Source organism: Patagioenas fasciata, chromosome 11, assembly GCF_037038585.1.
Source record: "Patagioenas fasciata isolate bPatFas1 chromosome 11, bPatFas1.hap1, whole genome shotgun sequence".
Classification (NCBI taxonomy): Eukaryota; Metazoa; Chordata; class Aves; order Columbiformes; family Columbidae; genus Patagioenas; species Patagioenas fasciata.
In genome coordinates, this window is record NC_092530.1 from 8,684,533 (window position 1) to 8,705,094 (window position 20,562).

General features: G+C 47.6%; 1 protein-coding gene across 3 annotated transcripts in view; it reads left to right on the forward strand.

Annotated features, from left to right (window-relative positions):
- ARHGEF9 (Cdc42 guanine nucleotide exchange factor 9) overlaps nt 1-20,562 on the forward strand; it is a 210,163-nt gene that overhangs the window by 11,902 nt on the left and 177,699 nt on the right. For all 3 annotated transcript variants that reach the window (XR_011740834.1, XM_065846654.2, XM_065846652.2), the window contains exon 2: nt 11,431-14,160. Coding sequence is in view for 2 of the 3 variants with exons in the window: in XM_065846654.2 (XP_065702726.1) it covers nt 11,500-14,160 (2,661 nt within the window). In the remaining variant the exon portion in view is untranslated. The remainder of the gene's footprint in view (nt 1-11,430; nt 14,161-20,562) is intronic.

Sequence of the window (20,562 nt, forward strand, 5' to 3'; positions counted from 1 at the left end):
CTGCAGTATTTGCTGTCTGATGCCAGGCTTGCTTTCTTTGCATGATAGTGTTTGTTATATCCATGCCATGTAATTTCCTGCAGACACTCGATGTTGCCTGCGTGTGTCCTCAAACTGCTTGTGCTTTTAAAGATGTAACTGCGCTGGGCTCATCCATGGGCATGGGGAGATGCACCTTCAGAGGAGGTGCAAGGGGCACTGTCAGGGTGACTGGCCCTGTCCTTTCCTGCTTATGGTTTTTGTTTAGTCCATTGCCACCTGTAGTAATAAATCCACTTATTGTTGTAAAGGAGATATTCAAGAGATGTAACAGAATATAGAAAACGGTGAAATAAAAAGATGCCTAATACTTAGGACAAAGTCTTCAGCTCCTTGTAGAAATTATTCTGGCTTTGTTCCATAAATGGTGATAAAGGGATCCTGTAGCTGCTCCTGCTTAGCTGGGTTTTATCCCTAAAAAACGGATAAGTGCATCCTTGGGGACAACAGAGGGGACACAACCGTGTGGCCACCTGTGCATGTACAGCCCCGTCCCGGTGGCTGCGGTGCTTGGTGGGGGCACAGCCAAAAGATGAAAAAGCTCATCAGTAATGATGCTAATTGAATGCGATGTTCCTTCGCTGTGGTCAGAGCTGACTGCTGCTGCTGGCGCCCAGCGGAGCGTGGCTGAGTGGAGCGGGGCCCTGGTGCGTGAGGAATGCGAGCCGACAGCCCCTTTTTGCCGGGCAAAGCCGCGCTGGTGGGACTGTGCAGCGGGCCAGACGGGGATGTGCTGCTGGTGCCTGCTTGAAAGCTGCTTGTTTGCTTTGCTATCTGTATCGGGTCAGCAGGGCAGGCCTGCATCGGCAAACTGAGGTTTTGAAGTCTTGGGTTGTAAGAGGAGCATGTGAGGATGAGCTCTGGCTGGGTAACACCTACAGGAGTGGCAGCATCGCCACCAAAACTGGGCTCCAAGCATCACCCACCCACCTGTAGTTCTTGTAAAGCATCCCCTGTGTGCGCCATTCTGGACCACAGCGTGTTAATGGCTCTGGATGCAAATAAGGATTATTTTTTGTTGTTGCTGTTGAGGGGGAAGGCAAGAAAAGGGTGTCTGTGTGTCTGGGAGGCACCTTGTGGCTTCCGAGGGTTCTGGGCATGCCTGGGTTTGGTGATACGCCTGCCCTGTGGAGGAGATGTAAGGTGCAGGCAGGTGTCAGACCCCTCAAAGCTCCGTGCCTCTCTGGGGTGAAAAGCCCCAGACAGAGAGCAGGTCGGGCACCGAGCAGTCATACTGCTTCTCTAGAAACAGAACATGATGTTTTTCACATGTCTAAATGCCATTTTGTGCAAGGCCACCTGATTCTCGCAGTTGGATATTCCCAAATGCAGCACTGGCTGAATGCACAGCTGGTGTCATAGGCCTCCTTGGAACAGCAAACCTCCAACTACCCAGACAGTGGGTTGATTTTAGTCAAAAGTGGTGCAGAAGACTCCTAAAGCAATTGTTCACTTTGCCACGGCGATTGGTTTGGCTCGTTTGGTGGAGGAACCTGAAAGAAGTGATGGTGCCTGTTCAAACTGCTATAAGGAAAAAGGGCATGGGGGGAAATGAAGTGCAGGGGACATCCCACCCACAGAGATGCCTAAAAAGAACAGGTCGCTTGGTATCTCTCTAGAGGTGGACATAGGGGTTAGAGGGAGGCAGTTAAGTTCATGTGGGATGCCCTTTGACATCGCCGGGGCCATGTAAGGGAATTGCTGAGTAATATGCTAAAATAATTCTTGGAAATGTTTGAGCAGAACCGGTTGCCGCGTGTGCTCCCAGCGCTTGCATGTGAATTCGGGGCTGTGGTTGGCACTCGGCTCTTTGTTTCTGACCCCGAGCTGAATGCGCTGAACATACATTAATGCAGATTGCAAGGTCTGCAACTACGGCAACGAACGTGGCCCTCCACACTTCATTTCAATATTGGCTGCTTTGTAAGATGGCACTTATTTTTTTCTAGTAGTAATTGCATGTCAAAGAGGAAATATAAATAAACTCCTCAAACAAAAGAAGCAAGGAAAAAATAATTCTTTCAAACATTTGAGCAGGAACAATAGGGTAGGATATGCGCTCTCTGGGGAGAACTAATGGCTGAAACCGATAGGAGCACAGTGCCTGCCTTGCTCTGCTTTGTAACCAGCGCAAACCTTTGCTCAACTGAAGGCTATTTATAGCAAATGTTATGGCAGAAGCATGTGTGACCTGTAGGCTCCCAGCTAGGGGAAGAGCTTTCCTGTGCTGTCTCTGGGATACAATAGACAATTATTTAGGCACTATCTTTGTCTCAAGATATAAACAATGAAATGCTGGCCACTGATCTGTCCTCATGGTCAGACTGCAGGCAGCCATGCTCTTTTACTTCTGGATTTTTGGAGAAGGAAAGGATTTTTTAAGGGGTTCATTGCAGAGAAATGCTGTAGCTGTCAAGTTCCTGAGGCATCTCTACTAAATTGGCTAATTGGGAGTGCAAAGTAGTGTCACAAGCATCACAGTCGTTGCCTCCCAGCATCCTCACCAAGGATGGCAGCCAGAGGCGTGATGTTATTCCGCTGACGTTAATGGGGTGTGTATGGGTGTAGACCCCTGAACCTGCCTGGACTGTTGCGTTTTAGCTCGTCCCTGTGGGATTAGAATACCTACGTCTGCCACTAGGTAGTAATTAAATGTTCTTATACGTCATTAACTACTTTCAACTGTCTACTGAACAGCTTTATCTGCAGGTAACGGCAGATATTTTTATATTATAATGGCGACGGTTGGTGCCAAATACCAGGGAAACAGCTATTGTGCATCAAAACATAACCTTGTTCTGGAAGATGAGTACGTTTTCAAGCTTCCTCATTTTTGGGTGTCCCTGTGCATCCTGGATGTCAATAGCAAAAGTATCCTTTTGGATCTGTTTGGTAGTCACCTTAGTTTTATTTTCTATGTAACAAAAGAATTTAGAATTGCAAAAAAGCGCTTATGAAAAAGTGAAGCAGTGTGCAAGGGATAATGCTACCACAAAGAAGGCTGGGTAAATGGCAAAGGGTGTATTCTCATCTGCAATTCATGGCTCGCCTGTGTGAGTCTGGAGAAACATCTAGCAACAGGTACAATGGCAAAGGCTTCTGGGCTCTGTGCAGAGCCTTGCTCTGAAATTCAGCTTCAGTAGGGCCTAATCTGTTGCATCTTTATCTCTTGATTCCAGTCAACAAGGGCTTTTATACCACTGTGTTTTCTTGTGTAGTTTCTCCTGCTTGGCTTTGCAGGAGGAGTTAGATGATGGCTCTCTCCCCTTTTCTGTGCAGGCACTGCAGGTATAAAGCTGTTGCTGGCTTGGTGGGAGGTTTTAGGGCTCAACATGGTGCAGAGCCAGGTGCTGGTACCCTGCTGAGCTGCCTGGCACTTCTCTGCACCCTCCCACCTTTCCATTGGGCCCACCAAGCCCCAAGCCTGGAGCCATTCACGTTTGCGGTGAGCTGGTCCCTCCTGGGCAGGACCAGGACAAGTCCAGTTTATCTGAGAGATTCAGTTGAGCAACTCTGTCCGTCCCTTGGCCGCAAGCAAAATGAGTCTCCTGCTCTAATTTCATTGTGTTTAACCATTGCACAAACTCTAAAGCTCCCCGAAATGGGAAGGAAGTAATGTTTAAATTATACATGAGTGAACTGATTTACTCAAAGTTTTGAGTTCCGTCCTTATGAATACAGGGATGGAGCTGTCTGTGCATCCATCGTCTGCCCGGTGAGTATTGAATTAACAGAAACACAAATGCAGATCTAGTACTGTAAAAGCTTTGGCTTAAACCAGTGAAAACCATGGGGGGCAGATGCGCGCCGCCCTAGGGAAAGCGGCATGTTGGCCTGGTGTTCACTTGTCTGGTGGGTCGTCCTCGGTGATGGAGTGAGACCATTGCTGCAGATTCCTTTCTGCCACCGAAGACTCTGTGTGTCAGTAAAGTCTGTCCGCTGCCGACTGGAAAGGGATTCAAAGCGCTCTCCTGTCTGCCTCCTAATGAGGGGGTTTAACTTCCTGTGCAACGTATTTTGCAGAGCACGTAAAAATGCTGCTTAAATTCTATGGTTGCTTCCTATGGGCAGTTGCTCAGCACTCCTCGGGGAGCCCAGCGCCGGAAAACCGTAACTGCGCTTGCTAATGGCCTGGAGATCCCTTTTGCAGATGTTTCACCCGAGTCTTCGCGCTCCTTCCACCTCCATTTAAAAAAATTAACATGCAAGCTGTGGTACTGCTGTGCCCGGTCAAAGCCCAGCAGAAAACCGTCCTTGTCTTGTAAAGAAGAGATGCTGAATTTTCGTGGGGGCTGCAGCAGTTTGTGGTGTGGGTGGCTGTGAGCTGGGGATCTCCCAGGGCGACAGGGGCTTGGGACCTGCCTGCATCACCTGGGAGCGCGCTGTGAAATGCGAATGTGGCTTTGGGGTTCGTCCTTTGGAGCGGCACCAGGAGAGGCTGAAACGTCTGCAGAGGCATAAACAGAAAGGGGGTGAAGTCACAATTCTCTCCCTATTTATTTGACCTAAATACACTGAAGTAACTGTACCCTCATGAAAGAGATAATTTCCTGACGCTGGAGAGTTTAACATCTGTTTCCTCCCATTTTTTTGGTGGTAGAACATGGTAGCGGAAGAACTGGCGGGGTTTTCTTTCCTCTTTTTCTTTTGTATAGCGAGAGGCGCTGCATGCTTGGGCTAAATACGCTCTGCAAAGGCAGACAGGTTTCTCTCAAGGGTTATATGATCATTTGTTCTCTATTTTCTCTCCTTCCTGCCTCCCCCTGCCCCTCCTGGAGAGGAGCGGATACACCGAAGCCCAGGCAGGACTTCCTTAGCTCAGCCATGCCTTCTGGCAGGCTGCGCCGTGTGCCCTCGCTCCGTCACCCCCCTTCCCAGAAAAACAATGGCCAAAGGCTCCTTCTTGTTTGTTGTTTTGTGTCCCACAGAGGAAGAGCCGAGTGGAAGATCGTGTCCCCAGGGGCCCTCGGTGCATTCCAGCTCTGGCTGCTGCCTTCCAAGGCTGCCGGCGCCTTTGCTGCACCAGCCCCAGGCCTTTAGCTCAAATCGGTGGCACTGTGCGATGCTGGAGGCAGCCAATAGATTTCAAAGCAAATTTAGTGCTGCTGATGGGTGAGGAGAGGATGGAGAGCCTGGGAGGAGGGTCCCGAGTCACTGCTCTGCACCAAGAGCAGATCCTGTCCTTGGACCATCCAGCACAGCACAGGTACTTGCTGTGCCAAGAGGAGCTGGGCTTTTATAACAACTATTTCTGACATGGCTTGAACCCCCTTGTGTACTGTTGTTATCTCCTTTGCAGTTGGGGTGTAGTGAGCCCCAGACCCTCTGTACCCCAGCTCCAAAACCCCAGAGGTCAACCTGGGGTCTCTGCAGGTGCTTTCTGCTCTGCGGCGGAGGGCACGTTTCTCACATGGGATCCTGGCCGGGCTGGCCCTGGGGCTACTGCACCACCAGTGTCCTCTTTGATCTCTTCAGAGGCTTGCAGCTCCGCGAGACCCCAGTCAAAGCAGTTCTCCTTTCGGGTCACTTGATAGAGGGGATTTGCAAGTTGACTGTAGCATGGAATTTGCATTCTCCAGAATCTCATAGCGCCTAGGGATGCCTGACTTTCCTTTGGTTGACCGATGGAGCCACAAATATTGTCTCATTGAGTGCATCTATTGGGATGTACACCCTGCTACCCAGAGACCAATTGCCATGGAGCGTGTTCCCAGTAGTTTAACCTTAGGAACAATAGTCAAAATTTGGCTCATAACGTGTACTGGTATGAACAGTCTGATTGCACAAGAATATGCAAGGAGCTGAGAGGCTATAAAGACCTGTCCTAGAACAGAGGAAGGGGTAGGTACCATTCTTTCCTCTCACTACAAAATGTGTCTCAGGAGAAAAGGGACTAATTGCTGATTTTCTCCATGAGATGGTTCTCAGAATACTGGGACAGCAGCAAGGTAGGACCCAAATACTAGCTTAGGTTCAAGGCCCGTGCTTTTATCCTAGCACTCCTAGGCCAAGCAAAACAAAGTGATAGACAACACAGCAAACAGGAAAAGTTGAGAACAGTCATTAACAATTCTTGGAGTTTATTGTGCAGCAAAACAGGGATCAAGTATTGGAACATGTGAGGAAATGCTTATGGCAGCTCCCAAGTCAGTATGTCAGTGTTGTGATGTACAGCAGCTGATCAATAAACAGGTGTTTTAACGTTCTCATGGCTGGAAGAGCCCTTCCAAAATATTCAAGCCCGAAACCCCATTGCAGTCCCTCTTTTCTGACAGAGGTCTCAACTGTCTGACATTTTTGATGATTTTTTTCTAGGTAGGGGGCAGCTTTACAGCACTAATTATTTAAAAAAAAACCCCACCAACCTTCTGCTAGTTGCCCAAACCTGCAGTGATCTGCAGTGGATTTCAGGCATTGTGTGCTGCCAGCCCTGCAAACAGCAGTTTCTTTCCATCATTGGGGTCTCTTGAGAAAGCTCAGCTCAGCCTGGATTAGACCTTTCCTGATTGGTGCTTCCTTGCTCGCTGGGCTTGCTGCCCTGTTGCCCTTGGTAGGTACATAAGAACCCTTATTTTGCTATGGTTGTGGATAATTCCTGAACATTTGCTAAGGGTCAGCACAGAAGAACAAGATTGCCCAAAAGAAGTGTCAGTCCCCGAACAGTGACTTGTGACAGCCCTGACTGCGTTGGCTTCACTCAATGTCTATGAGAACTGTTAACTTCAGTGGGTGTTACCTGGGCCCCTGGTGTGATTTCTGTTCTTGTATCCGTCTGCTAAATCACACTTAAAAGCAGCAAAATTGCTATTACTCCCACCTGTATCATGCAAGAAAAGCCTTGTTGCCAAGGCAATGTTACGCAATCATGAATGAAATACAAAGTACCTATTTCTTTCCTAAATATTTGGATAATGCAAAAAAAAAAATGGAAAGAATTCAGAGTGGGGCATCATGGCTGTAGATATAGATGTTTGTGTAACACCCCTGGTGCTGTTTGCTTGGGATTTGGTGGCAACCTGATTTATTTGTCCAGCTCTGTGAGCTGGCAAAGGAAGGTGACTTTTCAGACGAAGGACTACTACTTGCGTGATGAGAAGAGCAGCAGGGTCTTGTGCAGAGGACAGGGTAGGGACCCATGTAGCTCCCATAAGCTGAAGCAGTTTTCAGTGTTTGATTGATAGCTGTGGTTTTATGAAACCATTTTCCTTTCCAGGTGAGATTTTGTGTGTTTTGTAGACCAAACGCCCCAACCACAGCCAGCTGGCTGAGCCGTCTTCTTTGGGCTTGAGGTGATTCACAGGGTAGTGGAAGAGGTGGAAGGTAATTGCGTTACCTCACCGCCTTCTTTTGCACCTCAGAAATGGTTCGTCAGATACTCTCGCGGGTGTTCTTCTCCATACTCTAATTTTATTTTGTCATTATGGGCCTTAATGCCATTGAGCCTGCATGGTTTGGTTGACAAGGGCAGCTTTTTTCTGCTTGGCTTATTTAAAGCATAGGTTTTGCACAAGCGTGCTGCCTTTGTGTGTTTGCATATCGGCGGACACTGATTATTGGTGACTGCATCAGTTGACGGGGCATAGCAGATTTTGGCGCCCCATTGGGGAGGACTGGGCGAAGCTGGCTGAAATTTATTGAAATGTGTTCAGATGCAGAGGATTTGCCTCGGTGCAGCTTTGCTCGGGGGGAGGCAACGCCAGTCCTGGCACTGGCTCAGGTGGCAGCACCGTGACCGTGGGCACTGATGGAGTTGAGCCCTCCGAGTTGGCTCCTGCCAAGGTTATCTGGTTATTTCAGTGTGTGTAGCCCTTGCAGGCTTAATTGGTGCAAATTAGACAACAACAACATGCTTTTCTCACTGAAAATTTGCTAGCAGCTGGTCAAAAGGCCTTTTGAGTACCGTGCCTGTGGCTAGCTATTCCTTTTATCCCTCAGGGAAGGTGGTTTCCAAGATTAGGAGGGGTTCAGGTGAGGCTGTGGTGGGAAGGGAGGTGGAGAGGAGCCACCAGGAGCTGATGCTCATCTGTGCTCAGGTCTGGCTTTGTGGTGGTGCCTCTAATTTGTGTCTCCTTTAAAGCTGCTTTTAAAAAGTTAAATACCTATATATATATATATAATAAATATATATATTTTTTTTTTTTTAATTTTAAAGCCACATTTCTGTGTCGTGCTGTTTCACCAGGGAGGGCTGTGCAGGATCTGTGTGCTTTTACAGTCTCTCTTTTGCTCGACACATGAGAAACAGCCTTTCTCTCCTCTGTGCTCGCATCCGTCCAAAGGCTTTGCAGACCAGCCTGTTCCCTTTGAATCCTCTTTCCTCATGCAGGATCTACCCAGCCAAAAACAATAAAACATACAACTGGAAAGAGAAAATAAAAAATAATAAGGACCTTTTCTGATGTTTGTCTTTTGCTGCCAGTTGGCTAAACAACTTGAAACTACAAAAAATGCTCTTTTTTTAATGATTTTTTTTCACTCTTTCAAATCCTTTCAAATGTGTTACTCTTTAAATTGCAGCAGGGATGTCTGTGAATAACTTGCAGACGCGGAGTGACAGCCCAGGGGATGAGGAGCTGGTCTCTTCCTTGAGCACCAGATGGAGAAACAGTCCTGCTAAATCCTTGTTTTTTCGGGAACAAAAGCTTTCTGTGGTCTGCGTATGGACTCAGGGCCACACATCTCCTGTGTGAATTCGTGCTACAGGGCTCAAGTGTTGGCAGGCGGCACCGAGACGCCAAAACCAGCCTTTGCCTGGGGAAGGAGGCTCTCTTGAAAGTCTCCATCATGGCCAGTATAAAAGGCTGTGTAAATAGACGGCCAAAGCACAACGAGGCGGCGTGCATAGAAAATAATTGCCGTACAGTTAGGCTGTGTAACTGTACGGGGTGTATCTGGTGAGGTGTTGAGGAGAGGCCGGGGCTGCCCTGTGCCGGGCAGGGTTGGTTCCACAGCGGCAGCTCCACAGCCCAGAGCAGGGCCCGTCACTGGAAACGTGGTTAAGAAAGGACAAGAGAGGAGTGAGAGGGGATTGAAAAACAATGAGAAACAGAGCTGTGAACCCCGATGTCAGTGAAGATGGAGGGGAGGAGGTGCTGGAGCAGGGGGATGTTCCCTGACAGGAATCATGGCCTGTGGAGGCCCCACGCAGGAGCGGGAGAAAAGCGTGAGGAGGAGGGAGCGTCAGAGAGGAGCTGGTGTGTCCTGACCATACCTCTAACAATTCCTCATCCTCCCGTTGCCCCCCAGGGAAGGTAGAGCCATCAGCCCTGAGAAAAAGGATGTAAGTGGGGGCAAGGTGGTGTGTTAGTTTTATCTTTGTTTCCCATTTTGGTTGGAAGAGACCCTTAAGGTCACCAGTTCCAACCATAACCCAACACTGGCACTAAACCATGTCCCAAAGAGCCTCATCTAGATGGCTTTTCAACCCCTCCAGAGATGGTGACTCCAGCACTGCCCTGGGCAGCCTGTTCCAATGCCCCACAGCCCTTTGGGGAAGAAATTGTTCCCCAGATCCAACCTCAGCCTCCCCTGGCGCAACTTGAGGCCGTTTCCTCTGCTCCTGGCGCTTGTTCCTGGGGAGCAGAGCCCGACCCCCCTGGCTCCAAGCTCCTTTCAGGCAGTTCAGAGATCAGAAGGTCTCCCCTCAGCTCCTGTTCTCCAGCTGAACTCCCCAGGTCCCTCAGCCGCTCCATCACACTTGTGCTCCAGCCCCTCACCAGCTGCATTATCCAAATCAATTTTAATTGGCAACAGATCAAATTAATTTTCCCCAAATTGTGTCTGTTTTGCCTGTGGCATTAATCGGTAAGGGATCTCCATATCTTTATATCATCTCATTAACTTTTTCATCTTTTTCCCTTGTCCTGTTTGGGAAGGGGGAGTGACAGCATGGTGGTGTTGGACATCTGGCCACGGTCAACCCACCACAGTAGCAAAACTTCATTTTTGCTACCCTAAGTACTGTTGGAGCCAAAAATACTTGGCACAACACCTGTATCATGGCTGTAGCGAAAGCCAGATGACAGTTGTTCATGAAAAAGCAGGATAGCAGTTGTTTCTGTTAAGGTTTTCGGCCTCGCTTGGCTGTGCTCTGGTTTCTTGGTGCCCCTGCCATCTGTGGAGGTCTCTTGGTTTATCACTTGTTGAAGACGGACGTAGTGGTAAGGTAGAAAAAGAGGTTTATTTGACTGAATGCAGGGGTGAGCCTTTCCTTGTCCATGAGGTGTCCAGGGCAGTAGCCACTGCTCTAATAACCTTTGTTTTAATAGAAATAGTGAGCGTAATTTTTTGTTTAATAAATGTGAGGATTGTTCATAGAGCGGTAAGAGCAAGATGGATGAGAGCAGGAATGAGCTTCATGCCTTCGTGTCAGAGCACTGCAGTGTGAGTGCCTCTGGAAAACAGAGTTTTTTCCATTATCAAACCATGTCTCTGGGGCTGCCCCCGTTCTTGTTCCTGCTCTTGCTTCCTTCTTCCTCCTGAGAGCAGGATTGGAAATTGAGGGAATTTAACTCTGTTTAGTTCCTGGATTGAAATTCTGCACGTTGCAAAAGCAGACAGCAAACCCAAGACCACCGTATGAAGCTGTAGCAGTGAGGCAGGGCTGCGGTGCACCAGTGGAAGGGAAGCTTTAGGATCTATATGAGCAGGAGTTTAAGTGTATTCACACAAAAAGTTTGGAGTGGTTTTCATTGCTGTTGTGTATGGGGTACTTTTAGTTTTAATTCTGTTCACTTAGGGTGGAACTTACTTGAGGGGAACACGTGTGTTTTGTGTAGTGTTGAGTGGTGGCCAAACAGCTTTCATTTAGCATTCCAGTTCCAGCGAGGGATTCCCCTCCTGGTGCCATAGTTACAGTAGGAAAAACCTGGCTTGGGTAGTCCGTGAGTTTTCTGATATTGCAGTATTTCAGAATTGCATTGGTTCCAGGAAGCGGCTCATCCTGACTTTTCTTTGAATGGCTGCCTGAAGAGACCAAACTCATTGGGACCACGTTGCTGGTTCCTGGCAGGTGGGGCTGGTGAAGATGACAGTGACATGCACAGGGACGCTTTGCTGTAATTTCCTCTTTTCCTCTCTGTCATGTACTCTGCCACAGAGTACTAGCGGTTTGCAAAACGAAGATGGGATTTATGGTATTCCGCGTATACTTTGTGGTAACTTCATGAATGCAGGAAGTTTATTTGCAGTCACTAAATTTTCTGTCATTTAAATCAGGTTTAATTGCTTTAAAACTTATGTGGTTTGGGAACAAAATTTCAGCCTCACTGAACTTGATGGCAAAGCTACCACTGCTACTGGGATTAGATTTGACCTGTGATGCTTTAACAAACATGTCTCCTAAAAAACCATTATGCTCCTAATTGCATTCTTTTGTTCTTTTTTCCTTAGGTATCGTGAAGAAAATAATCTGAAGACAATGCATCTGTGACCCCTGATGCCAACTTGTGAGGCAGGGCGATGGAAGTCCTAGAGGGCTGCCGGCATACTGGTCCCGTGACAGCTCCAAATGGATATGCCAACAGGATTTTCCAAGCAAACATGGAGGAAGGGAGTACTGATGTGCCAGAGGTCTGTGGTGCCGAGCACTGCCCCTCCAGCGATGCGATCCCGAACGAACGGGAAGAAGCACCCAGGTATAAAAAGATGACCAAGGGCAACCGGATCTGGAATTTTGTTAGACGAAGGAAAGGACTCGCTACGAATAAAGGAAGGCCTCAGTCCATGATCCTACTGGGAGTTACCTCTGAGGTCTCAGAATTAAAAAAAACATCCTTCATGGACAGGGTAAGGCTGTCAAAAAAGGGAAGAACCTCCAGGCTGCCTAAGAATGCGGATTTGAGAGCATCCAGTGTCCAGGTTGCTTGTGACCCTGAGGAGGACCAGCAGGCCAGCGGGCAAAGGGCTGTCTACAGGGTTAAGAAACTGTGCGACAGTCGGAGGCCCTCGCGCCACTCGTATGCGGGGTACATCGAGGATTTGGATTCTTCTTTTGAAGACATAGAGCTGAATATCAGTGTTCCTGAAGTTGATGCCAATGAAAGTAAATGTCTCAGGGATATTAGTGTCAGATTACATAGTGAAGATAATGATAATAACTGCCACAGAACAGCAGCCAGAAAGAGCGAGTCTTTGAACTTTGAAAACTTTAAGAGTGCTGCAATTACAGAAATGGACAGTCCAAAGAGGTGTACTGTCCCACAGGAGAGCAGAAGAGGGAGAAGCTCTGATGTCTGGAGCTATCTGAAAGGAATTTCATTAACTAGCAAAGATAATTCAAAGCTTCCAGATCAAAGGGCTGAAACCAGTTTCCAGAACTTACAAAATATAAGCCATCGTTCTGCTTCTTATTTTGACTTGGATACAAGGTGTGAGGAGAATCTCAGCCAGCGGAAAAAATCCAACAGTGCCACCAAAGCCACTCACTTTGGGGGAGTTGTGCGGTTCTTCACCAGCATGGCTGAGGCAGCTCGGAGGCTGCGAGGCTCCTCAAGGGCATTTTCACCCGACGAGAAGAGGCCTCAGCGGAGTTTCCGAAGCTGCAGGCAGGACGTTCCCCCCAACAAAGAGGGCTTGGTTATCGAGAATGAGAGTGCAAAGGCCTTCTGCACGGTGGGAGCGTGTCTGCAGTCCCCAGATTCAGGCACATGGGACAATCTGAGCTTTGAGAGTTTGGTGGGGAAGGAGGCCATGCAGCATTGCAAAGCCACAGAAGTGTCACAAGACGTTGGTTCCTCTGCCCTGGCCGGTGAGAATGGTAGATTTAATGAAACATCACTTTCTCCCTTCAGGCCAGAACCATCAGTCTCCCACCTGCTGGAGCTCGCAGATGACTCTTTCACTGAGCTAAATACTAAAGACACCTCCGAGGATCTGATCGACTTTCCACAGACAACTCTGACTAAACGTATTGAGAATTCGGGCAGTACTCCAGAGAAGACACAGGTCATGGGCGAGGACGTGCCACATTTTCAAGATCTTCCCGTGAATAATGTGGATATTGTGGACTTGGGCCATTCTCTCGCTGCAGATGGTGACATTTCTGCTGTGACTGAGGCTCTGATCCACTCTCCCCAGACATCGCTGACTAAACCTGATACTGAGGGTTTGGCTGGTGCTCCAGTGGTTGCTAAAGACATGGATCCATCTCCAGCCGTGGCTCAGGAGTTTGCACAGGCAGACCTGGATATGCAGGGCTTGAGAAGTCCTGAGCTGCCTTTGCAAGACTTGTCTAGAGGTGAGCTGGGGATTCAAGACACTGGCAGTACTCTGGAGAGGACACAGGTCATGGGCAGGGACCTGCCGCATTCTCAAGGTCTTCTTGTGGATAATGTGGGTGCTGCAGACCTGGGCTGTTCTCCAGCTGCTGATGGTGACTTTTCTGCAGTGACTGAGGCTCCGATCCACCTTCCGCAGACAACCTTGACTAAACTGGAAACTGAGGACGTGGCTTGTGCTCTGGTCATTGCTAAAGCCATGGATCCATCTTCAGCAGCGTCTCAGGAGCTTGCAAAGACAGAACTGGATATGCAGGACTTGAGACATCCTGAGCTGCCTTTACAAGACCTGTCTAGAGGTGAGCTGGTGTTTCAGGACTCCAGCAGTACCCTGGAGAAGACACAGGTCATGGGAAGGGATGTTCCATGTTCTCAAGATCTTCCCGTGAATAATGTGGATATTGTGGACTTGGGCTGTTCTCCACCTGGAGATGGTGACTTTTTTGCAGTGTCTGAGGCTTTGATCCATCTTCCCCAGACGACCCTGACTAAAGAGGTTCAAGACACTGACAGTACCCTGGAGAAGACACAGGTCATGGACAGGGACCTACCACACTCTCAAGGTCTTACCCTGAATAATCTGGATGCTGCAGACCTGGGCTGTTCTCCAGTTGCTGATGTTGACTTTTCTGTAGTGACGTTTTTAAAATGTGCACCAGCTAAAGGACAAGTTTTAGCGCAGACTGATGGCCGTATTAAAAAACGCGGAACCACTTCTTTTGTAGAACAAAGCTCCATAGAGATAACGGACACAGAGGAACAGTTTAACTGTAATGACGAGTGCCGTCCGTTCCAAGTGCACATCTCTAGAATTGTCTCCTCTGGACGGCTCAAAAACGGCAAGGTATGAGTACCTTTTACTATAATGTTTTCAATAAGACCGTACTGTTATAACTCTTATGAAGATGGTTTGCATTGAAAAGCGTTTTTATATATCCCTCATTGGCTTTTTCAGTTAAGTAAGCCGTCATACAAATTATAGCAGTAGACACATCTTTTATATCAGTCCCAGTGGAATCAGTTAACTGGCTTATACCCAAACTATTAGTGTAAACCTCCAGGGCTGCTCCACCTACGACGCTTTGGCCATTTATCTAGATCAGTGCCTCTAGAAGAGGGCTGTAGCAGAAGTTTAGGTATTTCTAGGCACTACCTTTAATATTTGTCCTCTCTGCATTTGGTTCATTTGGAGTAGAAACTTGTAAGAAGAGCAGTTCTGACAAATGTGGTGTTTGGCAGCGTAACATGGACAAGCAGCTTTCATCAATTGCAATACGGCCCTTGTGTTTTTAAGACAACCTAAAAAAGTAGTAGGAGTGGTGGTAGTTAATTTTTATTTGGTGCTGCTGGTTACAACACAGCACATAGCACACCAGTCGCTGTCCTGGAACACAGTGCAAGAACAGAATAAATAGGAAGCCCATATCTTGTAAAGGCTGCTCATCAGATGGTTTCTCTGGCAGATCTAAATGAGCTTTCCCCTGCTCCAAACCTGTCAGAAGGTGTGTGGCAACAGTAGTTTGATGCTGAGCCTGTAGAAGAAAGCCTTGCTAAGGGGCTCGCTGTGTAATGTGAGCAAAATGCCTTCCCAGTGCGACCACATGCCAAGTGGGGGTCTGGTCAGAGCTGCCCTGCATCTGTCTCCGCACAAAAAGAGCCTTTTGGGATTTTAATTACCCAGCCCTAATTGAAAGGTGGGCAGTGATGGTGGCTCTAATTATGGCGGTGCATTCCTGTTTGTTACAAGCAAGTCTTTCAAAGCTCTTAAAATTGTTTAAACATGCAAGTGGACATGGCATTTTGGACTGGGTTCTGGGTATTATCAATCTCTGTTGTCCAGCTTAACACCAGGGAACTTCAGAAATCCCATGGACAAGGGAATTGAACGTGTGGGATGAGAAAGGGCCTCCTGAAGTCAACAGACTCCCTGTTACCTCACAGTCTGTTGCTGTAGCACCTGTCCGTGTGTCCTGCGTGTGGAGCAGGGATCGGTGAGCAGCAGCAGTCGTGTCAGCTGTGCCAGGCTCACGGCCCCTGTGCTGCGTGTGGAATCAGGACAGGTTCGTGGTCAAACCACGGTAGAACCCAGTGTGAAGCCCAGCTGTTAGCTTTTGGTTTTGGAGAGGCTAGAGATGTTACGGAGGTGATGACATTGTTCTCTGTTGGAAAAGGGGTCAACGTAACTTGTGAGCCAGGAGGGGAAGTGTTTGAAAATTGGCAGAAGATTAGAAATGCTGGGGTAAAAAAAAAATCTGAACTTCTGACTCCCAGCTAAAACGGGTAGTGCCATTGTTAGTTATTCCTGGATTTGTTTTTCTGCTCTATTTTTTGTAATACGAAAAAAATAGCTTGCTGTGTAATTCCAGGCACTTGTGAAGTGGGGGGAATAGTGGTTAGTCACTTCTTGCGGTGTCTGGAAGAAGTGTTTTTAGGAGGAGCTTGAATGAGAGGGCTGTGGTTTGACATCCCTTCACAGGAACCATGCTGAAAGTATTCTGGGCAGAAGCAAGATAACAGGGGCACGAAAGGATTGAGTGGAGCAGAGGAAAATATTGGCACTCTTTTCCCATCTCTGCTGACTGAGGGCAGCGGCTGCAAGCCTAATCACAGAGCTCTTGGGCCAAAATCTGAGCGATTTCCCAGGTCAGCTGCATGAACAGGAGATGTGGTAAGCCCCAGCTCAGCTGTTGCAGCTTACAAACATTAGCAAGAAACTTAAATATGGTGCTTGAGATAACCAGACAGGAAACCTCCCCCGAGTTTCCGTGGAGTGTGGCGATAGCAGGACAAGCTCCGGACGGAAGGTCTGCGGCTGCGGGCAGGAGCAGCAGCGGGATAGGAGGGAAAGCACAGAGCCCACCCTAGTTTGTAAACACCTTCTGCATCCCAGAAACTAGGGATTTAGAAATACCCCGTGACGTGGTGGCAGCATCAAACCCAGAGCAGTCAAGAGTGAGGCTAAAGGAAGGATATTCTTGGATAGAACCAGACCCAGGGAGTCCGCCAGCAGCTCCAGTAACAAGTGTCCTGAGATACCTGAGGGATTTTCTTGCCTGTCTCTCATTAGGGAGTGACACTTGGAAATGTTTTACCAAAAATAAACATGCAAGAGGAATAACTTCAGCCTGAGCGTGACAGTAGCAGCAAACTCCAGCCTCTTATTATTTTAAGGCTAAATCCAGCTCTTTGCTGGCACCTGTTCCCCAGGACAGTTGTTGACCCTCCTGCCTCCACTCCAGGCTGCTCTGCGTTATGGAAGGATTTGCATTTCAAGTGCGGTGCTCAGCCACAAGCAGGGAAAAGGTGCCGCCAGGACAGTGTGGCCTGGCTTGCTCAGCTACTGTAAGCGAGCGCTCCAGCAGTTTGCAGATGTGCTAGGAGCGTGGAGCAGAAATAGCTCAAGCAAACATCTTCAAAACAACCTACACGTTGTCCCACAAAAGCACCGGTTCTCACTGAGGCTCCCGGCCCGAACCTGTTAGGGGATGATAGAAGAGACTGAGGCTGGTGTAGCACAAAGGGTGCTGGAGTGGGGTTCAGGAGAGCTGCGCATTGGTCCTAGCAGTACCGCAAAGCTGTTTAGCTGTGCTCACCTGCCATTAATGCCCTTGTTTCTTGCTTTCCTAGTCTTGCCTTTTAAAATTTTTATGTCTTTGGGCAGGAGCTGAGTGATGTTATTAGGCAAGTAAAAGCTCAATATGACTTGGTCTTAATGCTGTAAAAGAAATAGCATTGCAGTAGCATTGAAGGAGAGCAGCTGTAGAAAGGTAGCAAATCACTTCTCAACCTGTTCTGCCTTTCAGACCCTATCCCAAATTCTTGTTTGTTCTGGGAACCTCTGAAACAGTGGAGATAGAAACATTGTGAAGAGTTGAAAGAATAATAAAGGTCAAAATAGATTGTCAGTGGGAGATGGGTTATTGATTTCACCTTTCACACAGCTACAACTCTGCAGTGTAAGTGCCTTCCTTATTCTGAGAGATACCCTGTTTCCCCCAAAATAAGACAGGGTCTTATATTAATTTTTACCCCAAAAGATGCTTACTTTTTTTGTATGTATAGCTGCCTGGACACTATTTCAATTGACTTTTTAATGAGCTATAACTAGGGCTTATTTTTGGAGTAGGGCTTATATTTCAAGCATCCTCAAAAATCCTAAAAAATCATGCTCAGGTTTATTTTTGGGAAAACAGCATAGATTGGAGAAATGAACTGAAAGATGACATTTTTACTAGGTTTGGGGCAGTTTAAGGCCCTCACTTGCAGGTTAGAAAAGTTGCCATTTTCCATGTCCCCATTGAAGTGAATTCTCCTCATCCCACCTCTAGAAACCCCACAGCATCCCACTGCAGGGAGTCAATCATAGCCCACAAAGTTGGGTTTAAAAGTTTATAAAGTTTTGTTGTTTAAAAAAAGGCTCGGCAGGGGGGACACGGGGTGGTCGGGGAGAGGCACGAGGCCGGGCCTGGTCCTCACGCAACCGAACCTCTCTGTAGCCTCCGCCTGCGGGAATGGGGGAAGGAAGCCCAAACAAGGTGGTTTTGTGTCAATATTTGAGCTTTTGGGGCACCTCCTAGGAGAAGCTGTCCTTGCCGTAATGGGCAAATTGGGATTGGCAGATTGGCAAAGTTGGATTTGACCGCTTCCTGTAGTGTGAGGTGGTGTTTAGGTGGAAGGAAGCTTTGATGCCACACAGACTCCTTTGTGGTTCTGGCATCTCCGTTGGGGTTTCAGACTACCCGATACATCCTTGGACAGGGTTTGGGGGGGATTTTATACCTCCTTTGGGTATGACACAAGGAAAGGCTGCAAAATAGGCATCTGACTTCGTATTTCAGGTATCAGTTTAGGGTTTTTAAGACCCCAAAACTTGCTTGAGGCCTCATTGCTGGTCCCAGGGGTGCGCACAGGGCCGGGCACTGCAGAGCATGTTGGCTGGTGTCTGACAGGCAAGGAGCAGAGGCCTTTCATTGCAGTCTTTCCATGCCCTCTGCTGGCTTCTTTGTGAAATAAGAGTTTATTTCTATGGAACAGCAAACCTTATCTTTTTCTTAGGATTTTGAATTTGATCTCCAAAAGGTTTAGAGACTGCAGCTTGCTGCTGGCTGTTGTGGCTGCACGTAGACACCGGTTGGTTTTGTGTTGCCATTTTCTGAGGGAATTACGGTTGCCAGAAGTGTGAAAATGAGATTTCTACAGGCTTTTCCACCAGGGCAAAAGTTGTCTGTCCCATAGGATGAGGTGCCAGGCTGACCCGGGATGCCCTGGATTTCCCAGCCGGTTTGGTTTCAAAGCCCTGTAAGGGTCGGCCTGGTCAAACTCACTTCCCAACAGCACAGCAGATGGTTGCAGATGTTTGTCTTGAGCAGCTGTTGAGTTTATTCCTCTGAGTCCTGTACTTAGGAGCCAACCTAAGCATAAAGGTGCTCTGGGTTGCGGAGCGGCCCACACCGATGGCGCAGGGTCGGCGCTTTCATGGCATTATTCGGTTTAGTGATTTCTTTGCAATAGCTGCACGCTGTGTTGCTCTGTATGGGAAAATCAGGGACTCTCCCTGTGCGGTGGGTCTAACTGGAAGCACAGGATTACTGATTTGCCTGAGTGTGCACATGCCAGCGGATTATCTGCATATTTTCGATCTGATAGCTGGGGCGCATCTCAGATCATCCCACAGATTTGGAGTTCTGCTGTGGTGCAGCAGCTGCAGTGCCTTTTCACGAGAGGAAGATACAGTCGCTTTCTTTTTCTGTGTTAGAGCAGAAACTGCAGGTGATGTGCAGCAGGTTCTCATAGTGCCCTTTAGCTTGAGATTGTTTTCTTCTCTCCGCTACAGAACGTTTTGGGAGCGACTGCAGAACTGGAACTGCTGAGTTGATTTGTCTTTTCCCTCCCCGCTCTGTTGAACGACACTAACCAGGAGATGGGTATTTCTGAACGCTGATCTTCAGAGATCTCTTCATCTCCTGGTTACGGGCACTAAACTGGCTTATGTCTCAACCTGCTGCTGGTAGTTGTGCTTACAAAACACTTCATACTCCTTCCAAATTAAGAAATAGTACTTGACTTCCTAAATCCTCCTGTTGCCAGAAGAGCACTATCTGTAGTGAGGTACGATTTAGTTGCAGAATGAAGGTTCTTTGTATTTATGGCTTTTAATATGGTTGTATCTGACAATCATCTTATTTTTAGCGGAGACAAAACCCTTAAAGCCTATCTCCAAGCTGTTCAGATTTTTATGTTTTTAATAACCGTGAGGTGCTAGCAAAATCTTGAATTAAAGTCTATATATAGTTCTGTCTATAGTGGAGTAGGGTTTTTTTTGGGAAACATATTTTTAGCATTGTCAGGGAAAAGCACGTTGAGTTTGCAAAGCTTTACGTATATATATCTATATAAGCAGCCACAGAACACATGGATAATTCAGATTTCCACAGGTTTTCTAGAAATCTTGTTCGACCTTGCCTTCACCTACTTCTCATCCTCCAAGTTGCAACAGGCCACGTCCTGCCATCCTCGGTGCATATGAACCTCTGGGCATTGCTGGCCTATATGCTAAAGGGACTATGTGTCCAAAAGGTCTCAGAGTGGAAGGTTTTCTGTGGCTTTTGCCTCCTCTCGACTGTTGCCCAGTCAAGAGAACTGTACTGGCTCACTGGACATGGTGCTAGGAGCAGGCAATGCGAGATTAAGCCATAATTCATCCACAGACTCCCACTGTGCCTTTGGGGCAATTATAGCCTGTCTGCTTTATTCTTCATCTCTAAATAAAGATAAGAGCGGATCAGTGAAAACTGGGGCTGCTGGAGTTGTGAGGACAGATGCACTAAACCATATGGGACACCCAGTTAGCAGCAGGGCCATTGAAGTACAACTCCAGTGTTTTTCTCCAGTTAGTTATTAGCTAATTCATTCTTTGGATTAATGTTACCAAATGTTGAGGTGTAATGGGGGGATTTCACCACTTCATGGGTGCTTCAATGGATTGCAAGTATCTTACTGTTTCAAGTAATATTTTGTTGGCTATTGATATAAGGGACGTGTCTTTTTAGCAGGTTTTATCAGTCAGCTTCCAGAGAAACTACTGTGATAATCGCTGCTTTCCTCTCTGAATCTTTCAGGAAAAACAGTTGTTCTAGTTTTGCTGAAAATGTACCTGTGCATTTTCAGAGAATGCAAAAGAGGTCCCAGTTTACTTTGAAGTGGTGTGGTTTGCCCCATCCTTGCATTTGGACGTTCTGAAACCTGG